General features: G+C 40.0%; 1 protein-coding gene and 1 long non-coding RNA gene across 2 annotated transcripts; both read right to left on the minus strand.

Moving 5' to 3' along the window:
* Nucleotides 1–1,133: 1,133 nt before the first annotated feature.
* On the minus strand, nucleotides 1,134–23,282 carry LOC107803976 (uncharacterized). The gene is made up of 3 exons (XR_012710148.1): nucleotides 22,951–23,282; nucleotides 22,484–22,803; nucleotides 1,134–1,676 (listed from the first exon to the last, which is right to left on the minus strand). It is a non-coding gene; the product is annotated as an uncharacterized LOC107803976 (long non-coding RNA).
* On the minus strand, nucleotides 4,109–5,403 carry LOC107791664 (ethylene-responsive transcription factor 2). The gene has a single exon (XM_016613760.2). The coding sequence runs from the start codon at nucleotides 5,328–5,330 to the stop codon at nucleotides 4,590–4,592; it is 741 nt and encodes a 246-aa protein (XP_016469246.2). The 5' UTR covers nucleotides 5,331–5,403; the 3' UTR covers nucleotides 4,109–4,589.
* Nucleotides 23,283–24,063: the final 781 nt, after the last annotated feature.

Here is a 24,063-nt window from a genome sequence, read left to right on the forward strand (position 1 = left end):
TTCCTCATGGGCTAGCTGCACTCTTACTTGTGTTAGCTTAGTTGACTCATCTACCTCAATTGGTATTGGAACAAGTATCTCAGTTGGTCAGCTTTCACGAGCAATTTCTTGCTCTAGATCAAGATCTCTACCGTTTTTAGACTTACCGCCATCAGTTGCTTCAGGCCCCTGATCTTTTGGATTTACATGTGTGTCCGCAGGTTACGTCCCTTGGGGACAAATATTTAAATCCATAGATGTCTGCCCTAATTGAACCTCAATGCATTTTATCGCTGAGTCATGTGCTTCAACCTTCTCTTGCATTTTTTTGCGGATCAATCAGTTGTTGCAGCATTCCTTTAATTTTAGATAACTCATCATCTTCTCTCTCTATCTATTGTTGTTGAGGCTGTTGATAAGCTAGCTGCTGATTTTGTTATTTATATCCATATTGCCTTTGGTAAGGCATGACTTGAATCTATGGTCGCATAGCTCCTAGATTGTTATTGTTATTGTACTGCTACTGTGGTGGTCTATACTGCTGATTCTGCTGCCCCCAATTATGACCACCTTGTCTCTAGCCTCCATAGTTTCCCACATAGTTCATATTCTCTTGGTAGTTCTGATTGTCACTTTCACCACTCCACGAGCACACATATGGTTGGTTAATGCATGATGTGCATAAGCCTCCATTTGTTGTGTCAACTATATGCGCCTGTTTTTGGCCCGACTCATCAATCTTCTTAGTGAGGATACTCATTTGTGTCATCAGAGTGGCCATAGTCTCATCTATAGAGTTGTTTGGGTCCAGAGCTATCGAGTGAACTATAGGAGTGATTGTAGAGTCTTTTGTCATCCATCCCGACTTTTGAGCCATTTTTATCAAGTAAGACCTTACACTCTCTGAATGATTTTCTCAAAAATGCTCCACCTGTTGAATCATCAAAATTGGACATCAAGTTGTCTACCAATCCCATGTAGAACCTTTGCCCCAGCATCTGATCAGGAATTTCATGACCTGGACACTTAACTAACATCTCTTTTAACCTTTCTCATGTTTCTTGCAATGTTTCAGCTAGTTTCTGCCTGAAGCTCAATACCTCGTCAACTTGCTCTGCAATCTTATTTAGTGAGTAGAACTTGTTCAAAAATTGCTTGACTAATTCCTCCCAAGTAGTAATTGAGTTTATGGGGAGCGAATTAAGCCAAGTATGAGCCTCTCCAGTCATTGAGAATGGAAACAATAACAGTCTGGTTGTTTTCGGTGTCATATTCGGCTTCCTTTGAGTGAAACAAATTGACTGAAATTTTTTTAAGTGGAGTTGTGAATCTTCAATGTAAGACCTAGAGAATGGTTCCTTGTTCTGCAACAGATGTAGCATGTTGTTTGTGATTTTAAATGATTCCTCTTGTATATGAGGGACTATAATTGTGGTTGCCAGATTTTCAGCATTGGGTTGTGCCCAATCATACAAGGCTGCTTCTGGCACAAGAGGTGATACACACTAATTGTTCAGGTCATCCCCATTGTTTTGATTGTTTTGATTGTCCAAAACGTTGCCCATGTCTCATTCAATTTGTTCTCTTGGGTGTTGTTGTTTCTTTCCCGTTTGCACGATTTAATTCCTTGAACACTTTCTTAGGATCCTAATGCTTCAAATAATTCACCAATTCTCGAGGAGTTTCTAGGTATGCACCTGTAACACACAAGACTACAAACATTAGAATTTCAATATAATAAAGTTAAAATCAATAGAGTTGACAAAACTAAGAATTCTAGAAATTCTGCTCGTTGTAACTAATAACACCGTTAATTCTCCGACAACGACGTCAAAATTTGATCATGTCCAACTATGCCTCCTAAGTGGTCTAGCAGTCGTTGAAATATAATCCGGTTTACAAGTCCGGAATCAAATCTCATAGGGAATTAAACTACTAATCACAATCACTAGTTCTACAAGAATTCAAGTAATCAACCTTAAGAAATATTAAACAATAATTTGAGTGTTCACTAACTAAGAGAAGAGTAATTAAAATGCAGTAATTTATAACTAATAGAGCAAATGTTGAAGACAAGATTGGAAGAGTCTAGGTTATGATTTTTCCTGTTGTCGGAATCCTCATCACTGCGTTTCCTATAAATTCGCCCAAGTATTCTCTACCAATCGTGAGTACTTTGGGTGTCGTAATTCTCTTCCGAGCAGCTACCATAATTTACTAGACGTATTCTTCCGAACTACACTAGCTGACACTAGTTTATCGCTCACTATGATCGTACCAAGGTTTCGTTATTCCTAATCCCACCTTTAAACCTTTCGTATTGATTCATCATATACGTTAGGAGTGATATGGTTCAACAACTACCTAAATGTGTACCCTTTTCCAATCAATACACACTAAATAGGCACAGTCAATTGAGAGCTCTTCAATCAACCACAATGAAAACGTAGTTGACAAGTAGAGAAAAATCATAGGCAAATTTATATTAAACTTAGTAAAAAATCATCCTCCAATAGGTTCGATCAAATCCTAAATTGGAGAGTTTAGCTACTCATAATTGTATAAGAAATCATAGTTATATTAAAAAGCATTAAACTACAAATTCAAGAAGAACGAAGAGAAAAACTCTTGTGATTCGTGCTCCAGGGTATTTCGTAGTCTTTTGCCTCTCCAATAATGTCTAACCTTCCAAAACTAACTTTAAAAGGTATTTATATGGTGGGGTTGAAGTCTACACGTCCAAACATAATGAGAAAATAAACGTGACTAGGGTAAGCATCATCGGCGCGAGGCATTGTCAGAGGCTCCACCAATACTACTCCACGAGGTGCCATCAAAGGCGCCAACATTACCCCGCGAGACGCTATCAGAGGCGCCAATGACAATGCCCTGGGCAAAGCCTTGCACTGCATAGGACTGTGATTTTTCATTGCTTTGCACGTTTTCTTTTATTGCTCTATTTTGTAGTTTCGAGGTACCATTTTGTATAACTTTTCTCCACTTCATGTCTAAGCATTCATACACGTAAAATAAACTCTATTAATCTTAATTGTCGCACAAATTAGTATACAAATACCAAGCAAGTCGGGTAAATACGTCAAAATACATGGAATTATAGCACGACATCATTTATGCTAATGATTTGTCTTTTCTGTGTCTTTTTTTTTTAAATTTTAGTTTTGTTATATTCCTTGTTCAAGATATATTCTCCTCCATTTAAGATTCTCTCTCTTGTTTGCAGTACAACAGGTTATCGAGTTGCTTATAATTATATACTAATACTTATATATACTAACTTAATTCCTTTACTATAATGAACTTTTTTGGTTTTAATTAATTTTCACTCAATTAAGAAGATATACTTTCGTTGTCATTCTATAGTGCTAACGTCCTTTATTATTTACGACCTTTTGGCATTTTACTCAATTATTATAGGAATAGAGCGAGTATTATCCATTTAATAAATCCAAAGTGAGGACAAGAAATAAGTACTGTTTTTAAACTGAAAGGTGACACTTTACACGCCATGGAGACATAATCCAAATGGCCTCCTTGGTCCACCTCCAAGGGCGGACCTACATGGTCACTAGAGGGGTCACCGGAACCCGTTAACTTCGGTAAAAATCGTGTATATATATTTGTATATACATCAAGGACCCCTAAATAATTTTGATGTGCCCCTCAAGCACAAAAGTTTGGATGCTGGGCTGGTTTAACATGTGGCATTTGCTCCTCTCTCTCAAGATGACCAAGGTTTAAGACCTAGTGGCAGCAGCAATGCATGCTCTTTTTCATTTTATTTTTTTTTTCTCTTTGAATTCAAGGTAGTTTAGTATTCTGTATTTAAAGCTCAATTTGGTTTTCTCTCTCTTTTTTTTAATCTTTTCTGAGTTCAAAAATATTTTAGCACAAGTACATTTAGTAAATTTAATTTAGCTTTGCTCCCTTCAAATCTCTCTCTCAAAAGCCTCAAACCAAGCTTCTCTCCACGATTAGTTCTTTAGAGGTTCAATATAAAATAGTCAAAAACTTTTTTGAGAAACGTTTTTCTAGAATTTAAAAAAGGTAACAGAGAGAGACATAAAAAGATTAAAGAAAATTAGAGAGGAATAAAATATTTCATTAGCAAGAAGCCAATTTATATGTCTCTCTCTAAGTTTATCATGATAACTAAGTTTATAAGCATATCATTTTCTTGACTTGTATTAAAATAAGTAATTCAATAAAATTCCGCCTAAAAAGAGCGATAAAAAACTCCAAAATGCTTGTGCCTTCAAAAATCACTTCGGCAAAGTAGCATACCTCCGTCGATTTAGCGATGGAGATTGAGACTCTGCTTGAACTACTTAACGAATATTTAATCTTGATTTTATTTGAGTAAGTTTTGATATTTTAAAAGATATTTTTGATCACTGACTCATAATCATTAAATTTTGAAGGAGTTAGCACGCTAAATTTTATCGCTACTAGCTTATATATTTATGTTAAAAATAATGATGCCCCCGTTGTGCTCAAATCTTGGGTCTGCCTCTCTCCACCTCTAAGCAAAGTGGAATAGTTTGCTGTTTCTATTCACTCCAAACTTAACAATTGAGTTCTTAGCTCATATCTTAACTAACTAATAGCTGCTCGCCAACTGGAAATTGTTCCATTTGGCACCCAACTTGCATTACATTTGATCGGCTCTGCACTTCTAATTCAGCTTGCTTAGCCGCTACAGCTTTTCTCCTCCGCTTCGGCAAGCTATTTTCCGAAGCCGGTGATATTGACGAGCTAGCCGGTTCAGGTGATCGTCTCTTAACGGCCGGTTCAGGTGATCGTCTCTTAACGGTCAGCCTAACCGGTTCAGGCTCATTTAAGCCGATCCTATGCGGAAAATTCAATAGAGCCTTGGAGCCGCGCATCCTGTAAGCTGCTTTATCATAAGCGAGCGCGGCTTCTTCAGCCGTCTCATAAGTCCCTAGCCAAACCCGTGCGCCATTTTTAGCTGGGTCCCTTATTTCCGCCGCAAATTTCCCCCACGGCCTTTGCCTGACGCCCCTATAATGCCTTCCCTTGGGCACGACGGCTTGAGCCGTCGTAGTCTCCGCGGGTGGAGCCACTGAAGGAACAGGACTCGTAGCTGGCTCAATCTCTTCCCTCGGCTCGGCTTTTATTTCGGTGGACGTTAAATTAAACGGCGTCCATCCGGTAGTTAAAGCGTCACGTAAGAGCCCATAAATTACCATATCTTCGGAATCATCAACTTTTAACGGCAAGTCACCCCAAGTATCCGTCAAACATGGCATGAGACTACTGAAACTTGAAGTCCGGTGATATACTGGGAATTCTGTAGAAATGGGTTGATACATTTTGTTTGTTATAATTGGATTTTTTGAGTGTTGTGTTATTGAAGAGGAAAAGGGTCAGAATTCTGAAAAAGAAGAAGGGACTGGGGTATATATAGTGAAAAAGAGAGACAACAGTGGAGCATGAAGATACATGCACCTGAAAAAAGGAGTTCATTAAACTTTCAATGTCTGAATTAATTAAGGAATAGTATTTGCGCTTCTTTGAAGTTTCTCGCTGGGCAAGTGGACTAGTTGTTTAAGCCTTTTTTTCCAAGTTCTTTTATCACGTGCCCAATATAAGAAAACGACTTTCATTCATTGACGGGAGCCATTTACCATTATTTATTACCCCAAAATTTTGTCTTTTTCTTAATTTTTAAGGAGTACATAAGTCGGATTGAGGGTCTATTAGAAATAACGTCTTGGGAGTTCAGTGATTCCAGGGCGGGGTGAAGGAAGGATTAAGATTGGCATAAGGCCCCTAGTCTAATTCTTTTGCATTCCCTCTTCTAAGAACTTCAGTCAAAAGGCAGTGATGTGATTCCCAGGGCGGGATCACGAACGAGATATAGCACAAGAACTTGACTTAAGTAATTTCTTATTAAAGTCTCTTTGCGCCGACCTCATATTAAGTCAGTCTGAAATTTCCACTCCAAAAGAGATGCTCAACAGATTTTAAGCTTGAGTTCACAGTAGAGTCAACACAACAATAACATTTAGGGGAAAGAGAATGACCAAACCTGGACACTCTGATTTTGCCATTCCTATGATTCAAAGGATTCACCAGCTATAGGGAAGTTAGCGCAGACATCAAGTAAGGGCTCGTAGGCTACTCATGCCAAATATCCGATTTGGTAATACGAGTAGGGTTCTACCTGCGTAGAGAGAACACCGTTTTACTTTTAACGGGAAACGCAGTTATTGCCATCAGAAGACTTTGGTTAGCTAAGGAGAAAAGGTGTTTGTTGGCATACCATTTCTGGACGTGGGAAAGAGTCCATAGAATGCTATGCCTTGATAGCAACAAAGCCAACTAGAAGAGCCGATTCGGGGATCGGTGGGATGCCGTAGCTTTAAGAGATAGGGGCGAAGGCAATCGCTGATATGCTCTCTTCCTTCATAAGATAGGAATAAGGTCTCCGTACACAATACCCTCCACAAACCTCACGTGTGGAATTTTACTGGGTTTATTGTTGTTGTCGTATAAGTCGGATTTTAGTTGGATTTTTTATTTACCAAGTCAAATCAATTGTAAATTATGACGACCCGGCCGGTCATCTTAAGAATTAACGCCCCGGTCCCCTATTAACTGCTTTCTGATAACTAGGGATTTTGATACATTTTATACTCCTTCTTGCTTATGTTTTGATTAGAAATTTGTACAAAAATTGTCCCAAAAGGCTCACAAGTTGTGCTTGATTGAAGGTTTGATCAACAAAGTGACAAGATGTCAAAGATCAGCTCAAAAAAGAGTGAAACTTGCACAAGTACCAAGACAAGACAAAGCTTAGGCAAAACAGGCCCAATGCGGCCACACACCATTTTGTGCGGTTCGCACAAGTGAGGTTCAGAGAGGTTGATTTCCAGGCCAACAGGAAATGCGGCCGCATGAGATTTAATGCGGTCCGCATTGGAGTCACTATGGCCGCACTCGATTTAGTGCGGTCCGCAGAACCAAGGATCATAGAAGTGCCAGTTTGGAGATTGAAGCCAATGCGGTTCGCACTCCATTTCATGCGGACAGTACTAGAAGCCACCGCGGCCGCACTCGATTCTGTGTGGTCCGCATTGCCCGAGTTCAGAGAGTTGGATTTTCATGTTCAGAGCCCTAGTACGGCCGCTCGTGATTTTGTGCAGTCCGCACTAGCCCTGCAGGGGTATTTTTGTCCAGATTTTTCATCTTAGTATAAATAGCTTCTTTTCCCATTTTTAGGTCATCAAATAGTTTTTGTACTGAGCTGCGCTCATGACCTCTGTTTCTTTAGCTATTTTTGGCAATTTTAGTTTCATTTCAACATTGAATCTTCTAGTTTATCTTAGCAATTAATTAATATGAGTTTTTCTTCATCTATTTCTTTGTTTTCTTCTTCAATTATGAGTAGCTAGACCCATAAGCTAGGGTTGTGGCTAGACCCTAGTGTGAGTAATTGATGAGTCTTGTGTTTTGATGCTTGATTGTCTATGGGTGTTTGATATTTGGACTAATTTCATGTTTAATTGCTGAATTAGTGGTTGCAAACACTAATTTGTGTTTAGTTGACTTTGGCTCTTCTTGAGAAAGAGAGCCTAAGTCTAAATTGGTCCAACAAGGAATTGGAGCGTACTCAAGAGATTGATAGCCCAAATTAAAGGGTTAAATCTAGAGATAGTAATACCCGACTTGAACCTTGATTGCTTGTGCAAATGTGCATACCCAATTGGTCTTGAGAAAGTCAATTCGGGAAAAATTACTCGAACCACCGAGAGATGTAGAGTGGGTAGAATCGTGCAACGGTTATATTATACTCCCCAAATGTGTCAATCATGCCTTAGACTCAAGTATCCGTCAATTGACCACCTAGGCTAAAGTCACTACCCTAGTGCCTTTTAACCATTAGAACAGCTCGCATTAGTTTACTCTTAGCTTATTCTAGTTTAGTTGCGCATTGTAGTTTATATAATTAGAAGTAAATCAAAACACAAAAATATGTAGAAGTGCAATTAAGAGCAAATACACAACTCCGCTTTAGATAGATACCTGACTCCAATATCTAGCTCCCTGTGAAAATCGATCCCGACCTTAATCGGGTAAAAGCTGCTTTGACCTCTCTCGCTACTCAATAATAGTATAGGGTTGGCCTTGATAAACTTTATGGCGCCATTGTCGGGGAGCTAACAGTTTTGGCTATCTATTTAACTAGTTTTGTGTATTGTTCTTCTTTCCTTCTTTATTACTAATTTGTGTCTGTCACAACTTCAGGTACCAAATGGCAGCAACAACGCCAATGACCCTCTTGGAAAGGTGATTGCAGGGGAGGAGGTAGATGACGTCGGAGATGATGAGGTGCCTCTTGTACCTCAAGGACAACGCAGAGGCCGCCAGGCCAATGCTAATGCAAATGACAATATTCCAGACCCTCCTCCTCCACCTCCAAGAGTGGCTCCTAGAGTGCTTCCGAACCAAGGCTATGCAAGTGTTATTGTCCTACCTCGAATCCGGGCAAACAATTTTCAAATAACCAATGTGATGCTGACTTTGCTAGAGCAGCGTGGGTATTTCACGGGCGCTACAGATCAAAATGATTACAAATATCTTAAGGGGTTCGTGGATACATGTTGGGGGAGTAAGCAAACTAACGTGTCCGAGATTCTCTGTGGTTGAGACTCTTCCCATTTTCACTTAGAGGGAAAGCACTTGATTAGCTTGGGTGACTTCCTAACCATTCCATCACTACTTGGGATGAGTTGGTGGATAAGTTCATTGCAAAATGTTTCTCACCGGGGCATATGGCTACATTGAAAGATGAGATCTTGGCGTTCAAGCAAGAGCCCACAGAACCTTTGCATGAAATTTGGGAGCGTTATAAAACAATGGTGAAGGAATGCCCCAACAATGATATGACCAGGGCGACGATCCAACAGACTTTCTACCGGGGTATCAACACCACAAACTAATGCATAGTGAACCAACTTGCTGGGAGCAACTTCATGAAGCTGTCTTATGATGAGGCTTGTGACATTCTTGACGAGATGGCTGACACTTCTTCCGCTTGGCAAAGTAGATCCAATGTGCCCCAGAGTGACCCCACGGTTATTCATTTGCACAAGGAATTACATGATCATGGACATGCTATAACTGAGTTGACAACTACAATGAACCAACTAGCAAAGACACAATTGCAACAAGTTCAAAATCCTCGCCAAGTGAATGCCATGGAGGGTGTTAACATGCTTGTCAACAAAAGAAGACAAAGAGTTCAACAGAACCAAGGAAATTCTAAGCAATTTGACAATAATTGTGGTGGATTTCAAAATGATGTTTATGATGAACAAAGTGAAGAGGTGCAATACGTGAATAATTATCAAGGCCAAAGAGGCAATTCTTCCAACCAAAAACAATGGAGACCCCAAGGCAATTGGGGCAATCAACAACAAGGCATTGGTAATTGGGGGAACAACAACCAAAACAACAACTAGGGCAATCAGAACAACAATCAAAACAACCAAGGAAATTGGAATGGTAATAACAACAATGGTGATAGTAATAACAATCAAGGTGGATGGAACAATGGAAACCAAGGAAACCGGGGGCAAGGCTTTCAAAGGCCCCCAATGTACCAACAACCGAACAATCCACCCTCATTTCCATCTCAAGGTTCTAGTTATTCTAGCAATAATATGGGTAGAATTGAAATGATGTTCGAACAGATAATGAAGAAGAATGCAGACTCGGATGCTCAGTTGGCTTCCCACAATACCTCTATCAGAATCTTGGAGGTGCAGTTAGGCCAAATCTCACAGTCTTTAAATAATCGCCCTAAGGGTGCTCTGCCAAGTGATACGGTAGTGAACCCGAAGGGTGGGAACAATCATGTTATGGCGGTAACAACTAGAAGTGGGAGAGGCGGTGATGTGCATGCCTCCAAACAAAAGCAAATTGTGGATGATGATGTTGAGTTGCAAGAAGATGAAGTTCCTTTGGTAGTTGAAAATGTGTGATGAAAATGTGAATAAAGAAGTGAGGATTGATATTCAAGATGTCGAGGTGGAAACTCAAAAGGATGTGAACCCATCTAGCGAACACATAATAGACATGTCGGAGCCGGTTATGCCTAAAGCCAAGGCTCCTTTGCCAAGGACACCTCCACTTTATCCTCAAAGGCTCGCAAAGCAAAAAAATGAGACTCAGTTTAAAAAGTTCATTGACATGATAAAGAGCTTATCCATTAATGTGCCTTTGGTGGAGGATCTTGAACAAATGCCAGGCTATGCTAAATTCATGCAGGACTTGGTTACAAAGAAGCATTCTATAGATTGTGAAACTATAAAGATGACTCACCAGGTTAGTTCTATAGTGCATTCAATAGCCCCGAAGCTTGAAGATCCCGGTGCTTTCACCATTACTTGAACCATTGGGAGTGCAGATTTTGCTAAGGCTCTATGTGATTTGGGGGATAGTATCAATTTGATGCCTTACTCAGTATTCAAAACCTTGGGTATTGGGCAACCTAGGCCGACTTCCATGAGATTATAAATGACGGATAGAACGATGAAGAGACCATTGGGTATTATTGATGATGTGCTTGTCCGGGTGGACAAATTTATCTTGCCAGCTAATTTTGTGATCTTGGATTGTGAGGTGGATTATGAAGTTCCTATCATATTGGGGAGACCTTTCCTTGCTATGGGGAAGACCTTAGTTGATGTGGAAGCAGGGGAACTCACCTTCCGGGTGGGTGATAAAAAAGTGGTCTTTCATGTTTGCAAATCAATGAAGCAGCCCAACAGTATCAAGGTGTGCTCTTTTGTGGACCTCGTCACAACAGTGATAGTTTATGACACCAGTGCAATGATTAATATGGAGGATTAATTGGAGGCCGTATTGCTGAATCTTGATATCAATGATAATGAGGGCCGAGTGGAGTGCGTGAATGCTTTACATGGAATGGGATCTTACTGTTATGAGCCTAGGAAATTATCTTTGGACCTTGAAAATAGGAAGACTCCACCAACAAAACTTTCAATAGAGGAGCCTCCGATGTTGGAGTTGAAACCGCTGCCTCCACACCTCAGGTATGAGTTCTTAGGCTCAAATTCTACTTTTGCCAGTTATTCTTTCCTCTTGTCTTACTAACATGTAGGTTGATGCCATATTGGCGGTGCTTCAAAAGTGGAAAAAGGCAATTGGATGGACTTTAGCTGATATTCGGGGGATAAGCCCCGCATTCTATAGGCACAAGATTATTCTGGAAGATGATGCAAAGACCTCTTTGGAGCATCAAAGGAGGTTGAATGAGGAAATGCAAGAAGTTGTGAAAAAGGAGGTGATCAAGTGGTTGGATGCCGAGGTTGTGTACCCCATCTCTGATAGCTCGTGAACTTTACCGGTGCAATATGTACCAAATAAGGGTGGCATGACCGTGGTTGCAAATTCACAAAATGAGTTGATTCCTACCAGAACCGCCACCGGTTGGAGGGTATGCATGGATTACCGCAAGTTGAATAAAGTGACCCGCAAGGATCACTTTCCATTGCCTTTTCTTGATCAGATCTTGGACCGACTTGCTGGGCGTGCCTTCTACTATTTCTTGGATGGGTATTCTGGGTACAACCAAATCTTGATTGCTCCGGAAGATCAGGAGAAGACCACATTCACTTGTCCATATGGCACCTTTGCTTTCTCTAGGACGCCTTTTGGATTGTGTAATGCACCGGCTACATTTCAGCGGTGTATGATAGCGATTTTCACTGATATAGTGGAAGACATTTTGGAGGTGTTCATGGACGACTTTAGTATTGTGGGAGACTAATTTGATGAATGCTTGAAGAATCTTGATAGAGTTTTGACCTGTTGTGAAGAAACTAATCTTGTTCTCAATTGGGAGAAATGCCACTTTATGGTGGAAGAGGGCATAATTCTTGGGCATAAAATTTCAAAGCATGGTATTGAGGTAGACAAAGCAAAAATTGATGTGATTTCAAGGCTCCCTCCCCCTACATCTGTCAAGGGAGTCCGAAGTTTTTTTGGGCATGCGGGGTTCTACCGGAGATTTATTAAAGACTTTTCGAAGGTGGGGAATCCATTGTGCAAGTTGTTGGAAAAAGATGCTAAGTTCGTGTTTGATGAAAATGTATGCAAGCCTTTGAACTTCTCAAGAATAAATTGACCACCACTCCTATCATTACCGCACCTAATTGGAGTTTGCCCTTTGAGCTCATGTGTGATACGAGCGATGTTGCGGTCGGGGCGGTTTTGGGTCAAAGAGTGAACAAAATGTTTCATCCGGTGTACTATGCGACCAACACAATGAATGATGCTCAAGTGAACTACACGGTGACCGAGAAAGAACTTTTGGCTATTGTGTTCGCAATGGAGAAATTTTGGTTGTATCTCATGGGTGCCAAGGTCATAATCCATACCGACCATGCCGCACTCCGGTACTTGATGATAAAAAAGGACTCCAAAAGCTAGACTGATGCGGTGGGTCTTGTTACTTCAAGAGTTTGATTTGGAGATTGTGGACCGGAAGTGTAGTGAGAACCAAGTGGCGGACCATTTGTCCCGCTTGGAAGAGGAGGGGAGGCCTCGTGATGGCCTAGAGATCAATGATTCATTTCCCGACGAAGAACTCCTTTCAGTGTTGATGAATGGTATGCCATGGTTTGCGGATGTTGCTAATTTTCTTGTGACCGGTATAATCTCATGTGAGCTCTCTTCTAACCAAAGGAAGAAGCTCAAGAGGGATAGTTTGGATTTCTATTGGGATGAGCCATACTTGTTCAAGATTTGTACAGATGGTATGATCCGAAGGTGTGTCCTGGAGGAAGAGCAGTTGAGTATCTTGGAGGCTTGTAATTCCTCTCCCTATGGTGGCCATCATGGCGGGGCGAGGACGGCTTCCAAAGTTCTTAGTTGTGGGTTTTATTGGCCAACTTTGTACAAAGATGCAAGCGAACTAGTGAAGAGGTGTGATGAATGTCAAAGAGGGGGTGGAATTCCAAAGAAAGATGAGATGCCTCTCAATACCATTCTTGAGGTTGATATTTTTGATGTATGGGGTATTGATTTTATGGGCCCATTTGTTAGCTCGTGTGGGAATACATACATTCTTGTGGCGGTGGACTATGTTTCAAAGTGGATTGAAGCCGTGGCTTTGCCCAACAATGAGGCCTGGAGTGTTGTTGCATTTCTCAAGAAAAACATTTTTACAAGGTTTGGTACTCCTCGTGCAATCATAAGTGATGGGGGGTCTCATTTTTGCAATAGAGCTTTTGACACTTTGCTTGCAAAGTATGGTGTCAATCACAAAGTTTCTACTCCCTATCATCCTCAAGCAAGTGGTCAAGTTGAAGTCTCCAACAGGGAAAGCAAAAGTATATTGTCAAAGACGGTCAATACTAATAGGACTGATTGGTTAAGGAAGTTGGATGGCGCTCAATGGGCGTATAGGACTGCTTGCAAGACTCCGATTGGTATGTTTCCATATCAGTTGGTGTTTGGGAAAGCTTGCCATCTACCGGTCGAGTTAGAACACAAGGACATGTGGGCTTTGAGGAAACTAAATCTTGAATGGGATGTTGCAACCAATCTTCGTATGGAGCAGCTTAATGAACTTGATGAATTCCGATTCCATGCCTTCTCCAGTTCTTCCTTGTACAAGGAAAAAATGAAGTACCTTCACGATAAATATGCTCGTAGCAAGGAGTTCAAAGTGGGTGATTTGGTTCTCTTGTTCAACTCTCAGTTACGTCTATTTCCGGGAAAGCTTAAGTCAAAATGGAGTAGACCTTTTGAAGTGGTGTGTGTGACCCCGTTTGGTGCACTTGATTTAAAGAAAAAAATGAGGAAGTTTTCAGAACGAATGGGCATAGGGTCAAGCACTACTTGGGAAAAATTGATGACAACCACGTAGTGGCACTTCTTCATCTCAAATGATATGATATTAACCTGCGTCGTGCCGCGACGTTAAATTAGGCGCTTCTTGGGAGGCAACCCATGTGTTTTTCTTCTTGCTTTTATTTGATTTTCATTGTAGTATAGGATTTCTTTTTGGACTAACTGGTTATGAGATGCTATAGGATTGTGTTGATGCAGTGCAGGACATAGTGGAAAAAGTGTTCAGGTCTCTGAAGTTTTCAATGTGGACACACTACATTTAGTGCAGACCGTACTGATGAAGGACGAAAAGTTCAGCTCTCTGAAGATTGCCACCACTGCCGCATTACATTTTATGCGGTCCGCAGTGGACCACTGCGGCCGCACGACATTTTGTGTGGACCGCAGTGGGTTACCTTCTCAAACTTGAAAAAATGTTGTATGGTGTGGACCGCAGTCCATTTTGTGCGGTCCGCATTGGGTTGGTAAGCTGGGCCCCAGGTCCTTTTTCTATAAATAGGGCTTGAGGTCCTCCTTTTACACTTTTCGACCCTTTTTCTCTCAGAACTCATAGAAGCACTGTTCATCTTTCCTTTTGCTCGTAATTAACTGCTTGGACTTGTTTACCTTCAGTTCATCTCACATCTGGTACCATTAACTTCTTTTTAATTGTTCAATTTTGTTAATTGCTCTTAATTTTTGTTTTTCTTTCTTCCCTTCTGTTCTTCCCGTACTTCTTTTGATTTGGTAAAATTAGGTTAGTTAATTTCTTGATTAAAGTAGAATTAGGTAGTTAGAAACATTGTGCAAACAATAGGAACCTTTCTTAGGTGTAAAATTGGACTTAAATAAAAATACATTGAACCCTAAGTTAGTGTTGCTTCTGGGCACTCAGTGCGGACCGCGATCGATTCTATGCGGTCCGCGGTGCCTTAGTGCGGTCCGCAGTGGCATTTTGTGCGGACCGCATTGATGAGTGTTTGTAATCTTATATTTGGGGACTGCGGCCGCACTACATTTTTTGCGGTCCGCATTGGTCCCAGTACGACCGTACTCGATTTTGTGTGGTCTGCATTGCCTGGATACAGAGAGTGGGTATTTTGAACCCCACCTCTGTGCGGACCATATTGCCATTTTGTGCAGTCCGAATTGACTTCTATGTGGCCGCACTACATTTTTTGCGGTCCGCCTATGTAATATCTGCAACCTTTTCTTTTTCTGCAATTCTGATCTTAATTACTTCTACTGATACTAACAAGCCTAATGGATGTTGTTTGCAGACAATGGTGAAACAAAGAGGCAAGGGCTCTAAACAACCAGGCAGAGGAGAATCCTCTCGGGGAGGGAAACAGAAAATGATAAGATTGAATGTTCAAGCCCGAAAAAGCATTAAAAACATAAGGAAGATGATTAAAGCTGCTGATAGGGACATTGACCAATCTGGGAACGAATACGAGCCCTCCCGGGATATATCTTCAGACTCAATCCTAGAGTACATCCCTGACTGGCCGGAGAGAAAAAGACTAAGAGACACTCCTCCACCTTCCCCCGTTGCCTAAGCATCAGTAAATGTATCTCTTGGGTCGTCTGAGGGCTTAGCTGAAGGTAGTGGGGATGAATACTTCACCTCTCCCACAGCTTCATTATCCCGAGAGGGTGCAGTAGGAGAAGAAGAGATAGTAGGAGAAGGGGGTGAGCCCCAGGTTGGCGGGGAAGAATGAGCTAGAAACCCGAAGGTGTGGCAAGACCGGTTTGTGAGCGAGGTAGCTTATCACAAATTTAGGGAATGGTGGACGGTGAGGAAGTTTATCCCGGAGAGGAGCTTTGTTGATAGAGACTTATTACCTCATAATCCCAATGTGAGGAGGCAGTTTAGAGAGAGAGTTGGCTGGGAGTATTTTTTGGGAGAGTGTGTAGATGCAAATGAGCACTTGGTCAAGGAATTCTATGCTAATGTTGCCCATATCAAAAAGGGCACAAAAGTGACCAAGGTGCGAAATTTGAATGTGCTTTTTGACGGAAAAACAATAAATGATTACCTCAGCTTTGATGAGGAGGATGAGTCGCTGTATTTGGCGAAGTTGGAATTAGGTGAGGAGGTCTGTCCCTGGTTGGCACAGTATCTGGCAATCCCAGGAACCACCCCCGATTGGTTGAATGCGAGCGTAAATATTTTGAGAAGAAGTTTAAACTTCGAGACCAAGGGGTGGGAAACATTTGTATGCAGCAGATTGGACCCCACTACTCATGACAACTCCCTCCCTCTTCACCGGGCAGTTTTGGTGGCATCGATCATGGCGGGGTACCCGATTAATATCGGGAAGGTAATATCTCGGGTAATTACACAGGTAGTCAGTAAGGATGACAGAAACTACCCCTTCCCTAGCTTCTTGACTATGTACTTCAGGGACCTCAAAGTAGAAAAGAGGCCATTTGATATAAAGGTAAAAGCGAAGGCTCCGTTCTCATGGTACAGTATGTAGGGTGATGACAATCCAAAGAGCAAGAACTTCAAGGGAACAACTACGACTCCAACTGGCCAGTCTGAAGAGCCAGTTGTGGTAGTGGCTCCTACTAAGCCTGCCTCCACCTCCGCAGACATTCCTCCGGGTCCATCCACTTTAGCAGATCCCGAGATACCCTCTTCCCAAGCCTACCCAGTGACTGCACACCAATTGAGCCAAGCTCTTCTCAGCATCAACAACTGGATGCAGACAGCTTCATCCAAGTTGTCTATACTTACTAGTATAGTGGAAGCTCAGTCGGAACTTCCGTAGGTCTCGTAGTCTATCAAGGATGCCCTGAAGGAGATTCTGGCCAACCAGAAGAAAATCCTTGACACCCAAAAAGTGCTCACGGATGCTGTTGATTCACACAACAAGGTTCTTAAGGAGCTTGCTAAAGAGCACAAAAAGTTGAGGAAGACGCGGGCTTCCAAGGAGTCCGTAAAGGAGCTGAGGGCTGAGGTTGACAGGATGAAGGCAGATCATCTGCCTTTGGACTTATTGCTACAGGACTCGGTACCAGCAGCTCATCCCCAACCTGAGTAGTCCTAGAGGCCTCCCAAGAGGAAGAGGATGATTCCCCAAGCAAATGATGCAGTCATCCAGTTGGCAGACCCACGAGAGACCTCCTCCAGTCAGCCACAAGATGCACCTCAGGAGCCTGTACAGGTCCAGGCCTAGGTCCCAACAGTAGAGCAGCAGGCCATAGGGAACCAGTCTGAGGTTCCCGAGCATATTGAGGACCCAGGGACCACTTAGGATCCCATGCAGAAAGACGGGCCATATGGAGTCTTTATATCCTTTTCCCCTTTTCTTTTTGGTGCTTATTTGGTTTAGTTGGCATTGGGGACAATGCCAGCTTTCATTTGAGGGGGTAGGCCCTACTTTTATGGATTTGGATTATTGTATATATTTGACAGTTTTTATGCTTTCTTTATTTTTCATCTTTGGTTTGTATATAATTTTAACATTTCGTTACATTTCTCGTACTTTTATTTTACTTTGGGTCTGTATATAAAGTTATGTTACATTGTACATATTCATCCCATCTATTGTATATTCTATTAAATCCCCTCTTGTATATATTCATTTTACTTTCCGCAATTTTTATTTCTTAGCTTCTTATTTATGTTCGTAGCTTCTTGTTCTGAACGTTTGCAATAAGCCTTTTGTTTTCTTAATGCCATGGTTCTTTCCAAAGGTGGAGTTTGTGTGAACCGGGTGGCTCTTCCCAATGATGGATGGCATGACAACCTTCTTAAGGGTTTGAGTCTGTTTTTCTTTTTTCTTTTTAGTAGTTAGTGGTAAGGGTACCTCAAGCAAAGCTTCACTTGGGCCTAGCACATTTGCCTTTGATCTTATGGTCAAAAATAAATTGTTGTGTTTATGATGGTGAAAGTCGTGACCTTGAGACTCTTATGTTGACCGATAATCATCAAGTGGTTTTTCGGGACCATTGTGTGCTCAAATCTTATCTAAGGTCATTGTGGGCCCCCGACTCTATGTCTTTAGTGATCCCATAGCTTGTGTGGTGAAAAATAGCATTGCAAGTCCAAGTCCCGAGCCATTGGTCTAGAACTTTCCCTGAATATTTGTTGAAGCGAAATCCTGAGTGAATTTTGACTTGAGACATGATTATAGGCTCTCCTTAATACAAATGATAGCTTGAACACTTCCTTAGCCTACCAATGATAAAATCCATAGTCAACCCTTTTGAGACTTAGACCTTTTTCCTTCAAGAACCATGATACACGCCTTTACCCGTTCTAAAAGATACCCTCACTTGGCACCCAATCTTTCCTTAGCACATGAAAAAAGTATAAGTTTGGGGGGAGAGACGAGGATGACAACAAAGTGGTAAAAATGCACAAAATAAAGAAAAGGAAAGGTAGTGAAAAAGAAAGAAAAGCAAAAAGACAAAAAGAATGCTCAAGGTATAATTGAATAAAAAGGGATTCAAGAAAAGCAAAGAATGAAGGGTGTGGAAAGTTGAGAAAGGAGAAAAGATTTGAAATGTAGAAAGAGTGACAGTATATCTCTCTAACCCCTTAGAAAGAAGTGAAAAGACTCAAAATGTCAAATGAATTTGAGCCAAAATGAAACAAAAGAAGTGTTAAAGGAAGATGGAACCTACTTAGACCAAACATTACCTACCCTAAACTAAAAGCCTTCACTATGTCTCCACAAAAGCCCTATATGATCTTGAGTTGAATGAAACTTACATTAGTGGTGACTCACATAAGGGCCAAGCATATGATACTTAGAGCCGAACTTGTAACTTTTCCTTGAGAGAGATGAGTGATTTTCCATTAACCTCGTTCTGAGTGCCAATATTATAAAGGTGAGGTTTGCTTAGGGAGAGTTGAGGATGTGTGACTTTGGGTTCCACAATGACCAAAGTAATAGAAAGAGTTCTTTGATGTGTTGAGTCAACTCTTGATGCTCTTGTGTCGCACTTAATCCATATTGTTTTAAAGAGTAAATGTTGTTAATGATTCATTTGTATTTAGGGCAATTGTTAGTCCCAATTGATGTTAGATGAGGGCACTTTAGGACAACTAAATTTTCTTGGAATATTCCTTAAGGGGTGAGTCTTATTTTGTTTGCTTGAGGACAAGTAAAAGCTTAAGTTTGGGGGAGTTGATAACTAGGGATTTTAATACATTTTATACTCCTTCTTGCTTATATTTTGATTAGAAATTTGTACAAAATAGTCCCAAAAAGCTCACAAGTTGTGCTTGATTGCAGGTTTGATCAACAAAGTGACAAGATGTCAAATATCAACTAAAAAGGAGTAAAACTTTCACAAGTACCAAGACAAGACAAAGCTCAGGCAAAACAGGCCCAATGTGACCGCACACCATTCTGTGCGGTCCGCACAAGTGAGGTTCAGAGAGGTTGATTTCCAGGACAACAGGCAATGCGGTCGCATGAGATTTAATGCGGTTCGCATCGGAGTCACTGTGGCGACACTCGATTTAGTGCGGTCCGCAGAACCAAGGATCAGAGAAGTGCCAGTTTGGAGATTGAAGCCAATGCGGTCCGCAGTCCATTTCAGGCGGACTGCACTAGAAGCCACCGCAGCCACACTCGATTCTTTGCGGTCCGCATTGCCCGAGTTCAGAGAGTTGGATTTTCAAGTTCAGAGCCCTAGTGCGGTCGCACGTGATTTTGTGCGGTCCGCACTAGCCCCACAGGGGTATTTTTGTCCAGATTTTTCATCTTAGTATAAATAGCTTCTTTTCCCATTTTTAGGTCATCAGATAGTTTTTGTACTGAGCTGCGCTCGTGACCTCCATTTCTTTAGCTATTTTGGGCAATTTTAGCTTCATTTCAATATTGAATCTTCTAGTTTATCTTAGCAATTAATTAATATAAGTTTTTTTTTCATCTATTTCTTTGTTTTCTTCTTCAATTATGAGTAGCTAGACTCATAAGCTAGGGTTGTGGCTCAACCCTAGTGTGAGTCATTGATGGGTCTTGTGTTTTGATGCTTGATTGTCTATGTGTGTTTGATATTTGGACTAATTTCATATTTAATTGCTGAATTAGTGGTTGCAATCACTAGTTTGTATTTAGTTGACTTTGGCTCTTCTTGAGAAAGAGAACCTAAGTCTCTGAAATTGGTCCAACTAGGAATTGGGGCGTACTCAATAGATTGATAGCCCCAAATTAAAGGGTTAAATCTAGAGATAGTAATACCCGACTTGAACCTTTTTTGCTTGTGCAAATATGCATACCTAATTGGTCTTGAGAAAGTCAATTCGGGCAAAATCACTCGAACCACTGAGAGGTGTAGAGTGGGTAGAATCGTGCAACGGTTATATCATACTCCCCAAATGTGTCAATCATGCCTTAGACTCAAGTATCTGTCAATTGACCACCTAGGCGAAAGTCACTACCCTAGTGCCTTTTAACCATTAGAACAACTCGCAGTAGTTTATTCTTAGCTTATTCTAGTTTAATTGCGCATTGTAGTTTATATAATTAGTGTCATATCTCCTTTTTACACACCCAAGGGCATATGGGAGTTTTTTCAATTTAAGTGACATTATTCGAAATGAGATTATTTATTTATCAGAGTCGCCACTTGGGATAGTTTATTTGGTGTCCCAAGTCACCAGTTTATTTTAAAATCCAAAATCGAGGAAATTCGACCTTCATTTTGAAGTTTGTGAACCAGAAATTCTAATTAAGAAATTCTGTTAACCCGGGAGAAGGTGTTAGGCATTCCCGGGTTCCGTGGTTCTAGCACGGTCGCTTAAATTAATATAATTGGCCTATTATCTGATTTTAATACATGTTTTAGCCTATGGTTCAATTTCCTTATTAACCGCTTTTAATAATTATTGTTACATATTGCAAATCATGTCACGGGAACCGTGCCCACGATCTACAACACGTTTAATTTTTAAAGAATAAATTGTAGACGGGTCACATAAATGTATCCCCAGATTTTAGTAATTAGGCATCACAACTACGTCACCGGAATTGTACCCGTAGCTATGACAATTAATTAATTAATGCGCCTAAAGCAAACTACGAAGGTTCAAGGCATTTCTAAGCTAATTTTGTATTTATAGGAGGGCCATAAATTAAAGGATTTTATTTGTGTATGGCACACCCCAAATTATTTGATCTAAATTTGTGAGGGCCATGTGTTATAGATTCAAAGCATGGCACACCTCAAGTTTAAAAAAAAAAGGTTTATATATATATATTAAAGGCAAATTAAAGGTACTCTTACTTTAAAACTAATTTAAAGCTAATTATCACAACTACGCCACGGGAGTCGTACCCGTAGTTGTAATAATTTATCTACGCTCCTAAAGCGACTACGGTTGTTCATGAATTATTTTCTAAGCTTCTCAAAAGGGACTCATGTGATGAATATTTCCAGCATTTGGTCTAAAGACAAAAACAAACGTTCAACGTAGCATGGAGAGGTGCTTTGATTATTCAGGAATTGAGCATGAAAATTGCACTCACACGATTTAATATAAAAAATCAAAGGCCTTAGTAATAAAGGACAAGAAAAGTTGAACGTGACAGGCCATGGAATTGAGCTTCACCAATGCACATTTTGTGAATTAGCAGTAAATTAAATCTGATGGCCTGGAATTATCATATCCGTATATTCTTGAAACAATTTAATAGCAATAGAGACTTAATTAATATGGGAGACAAGAATAACAAATAGAGGATAGACATATAATTTATATACGGCGAGAATTTTAAAATTGCACAAGACAAAAGGTTATCACCATAAACTTTAACTCATACTGCAAAATGAGAAATCAAATGAGAGATTGTGACCTTGAATGTGGAACACATTTGACACTGTTGATTTACACAAGATGACCACTTAACAAAATCTTAAATTCATGTTCTTATGGACATTATTTTTGAAATTTGCAAATTCACCAATGGAACTCATTTTTATCAACGAAATCTGGCAGACACTCAGCTAAAGGTTAACATGCCATAGAACTTCCTTCTAAAAGAATGGCACTCAACTAATTCAAACGAAATTAAGTCTCAGCCTTAAAAAAATGGGCAAACATATTCAACTCACATAAATAGATGAAGATCCAATTCAAGACCCCCTTAATTAATCAGAAAATCACAGTGGTAATGCATTAGTTCTGAGCAAACATAGTAAGTCTATTTTTTCCACTTAGAAAGGCCACAACAGGGCTGACCAAGGATTTAACTCGCACTACCCAAGAAATCATCTTTTAAATTCCAGAAATTTAATCAGCATAAAGTGCTGTATGGGAATTAATTAGAAGAACTGAAGTGTTAACCCAATCTAAGCTCGTCACAAGTCAGTTTTTTTCCAAAAAAAAAATGAAAAACATAGCAATTACATTTGCAGATTTCGATGGTAGGCATCATTTATTTACATAGACTAAAAGAGAGAACACCTTCAAATCAATCAAACCATGCACGAACCCATCAGACAAACATAAAGAAAAGGGCAACATGTATTATGACATAAAGTAACAGGGGAGGAAATAAAAAAAATTCTGCTATCACTTAGGTTTAAATTCAACATGAATAATAGTAGAGATAGAAAAAGATAGGAGGCTAACCTGAATGCGAAATGTTTCAATTAATTCTCGGAGTCGAATACAAAGAAATGCGACAACAAAGTTGAGCAGAAACTGTAGCCAAATTGAAATTGCGAAAGACCAACTCGGACAGAATCAATAGAGCCCAGAAATTCAGAATCCCAGCCACAAACTTCAACTTGAAATTTAATCCAAAACTTCCTTTTAGAACCAGAAATCAAGAAATGAACCAAGGCTAAAAGGATATCTGTTTCAGTAGCCTCTTTTTTTTCTCTTAAAAAAAACTCGAATGAAATCTGAACTCCAGCCATTTGTTTTCTTTTTTTCTTTTTGTATCTTTTCTGAAAAAAAAAAAGAAACAGACTAAGAAAAACCTTCAAGAAAAGTGATGACTTCAACCCTAAAAATTTTACTCGACTAACTTTTTTCTGAAGATTTTTCTTCGATTTTTTCTCTTTTTTTCTCTTTTTTTAGCACATAGGACTCACCTCATATATATAGTCTTCAAAATCTTCAAAATATCTGCCCAAAAATCCGAAAAATTCCTCAAGTCTTTGAACAATTTTGGGACAAATGGAGGGCGTGGATTGATTCACATCTATCCACGGCTCCCATTCATCCAGCAATTGTCCTTTTTGCACCCAAAATCGTGCGATTTGGGAGAGAAAATTCATACTCCTCTCTGACAAATCCGTTAGGACTCAAATGATGTAGAGGGGGGGGAGGACCTTTTTGAGTGAGCTCGCTCGAAACTCAGGCGAGTTAAGGAGAGTCAAGGAGGAAGAAGATGAAGGAATAGGGTGAGGCGTCGTTTCTCTGATTTCTCTAGGGTTTGGAGAATTTGGGGGAAATGTTATAAGTGGGGTTATATACTAGGGGAAACGGGCGGGTCAAATAAACGGGTTGGTCTAGTTTTTGTTGGGTTGAATCGGTGGAAATGGTCATTTGGGCTGAAGGTATTCATTGTGTATAGGGGGAATTTTGGGCCAACTTGGGTAATTATAGATGGCCCAAATTCAATTCTTTCCCAATTCTTCCTTTATTTCAAAATTCCTTTTCTTTTCTTTTCTTTTTTTAATTAAAAATTCTAAATTATCTAAAATGTGAAATTGAAGTAATTAACTAATTATAAAAATTATAAACATCACTTAAGTCTATATTAAAAGAGGAAAATCAATAAACTTAAATTAAAAGATAAAAAATATAAAAATGAACTATTTTTGTGATTTTTTTATTTTTTTAAAACAACTAATTTACTAATTAATCTAAAATGTAAAATTAAGTCATGCAAATGCAATGTATTTTTGAATTTTTTTCATGAATTAAATAAAATTAAACATGCACACAAAAAATGCAAATAATTAGAAAAACTCTACAATAATTCCTAAAGAACAAATAATTAAAAGAAAGATCTAATTCTTTAGAATTCTGTAGGAGTAATTCATGTGAGGCAAAAATCACGTGCTCACAGCTGCCCCTCTTTGCTCGGAGATATGAAGGGTTTTCAGGCAAAGAAAAAATGAGCAATTATGAGGGATTTTTGCCCGTTTGAAACTCCATGAGAAGCATTTTTGAAAAGAGCCTGACCGAATCTTGCTTCA

This window comes from Nicotiana tabacum, chromosome 6 (genome assembly GCF_000715075.1).
Source record: "Nicotiana tabacum cultivar K326 chromosome 6, ASM71507v2, whole genome shotgun sequence".
Classification (NCBI taxonomy): domain Eukaryota; kingdom Viridiplantae; phylum Streptophyta; class Magnoliopsida; order Solanales; family Solanaceae; genus Nicotiana; species Nicotiana tabacum.

Excerpts from the sequence above, each read along its gene's own strand:
- LOC107791664 (XM_016613760.2), bottom strand. The coding sequence starts at position 5,330 with ATGTATCAACCCATTTCTACAGAATTCCCAGTATATCACCGGACTTCA.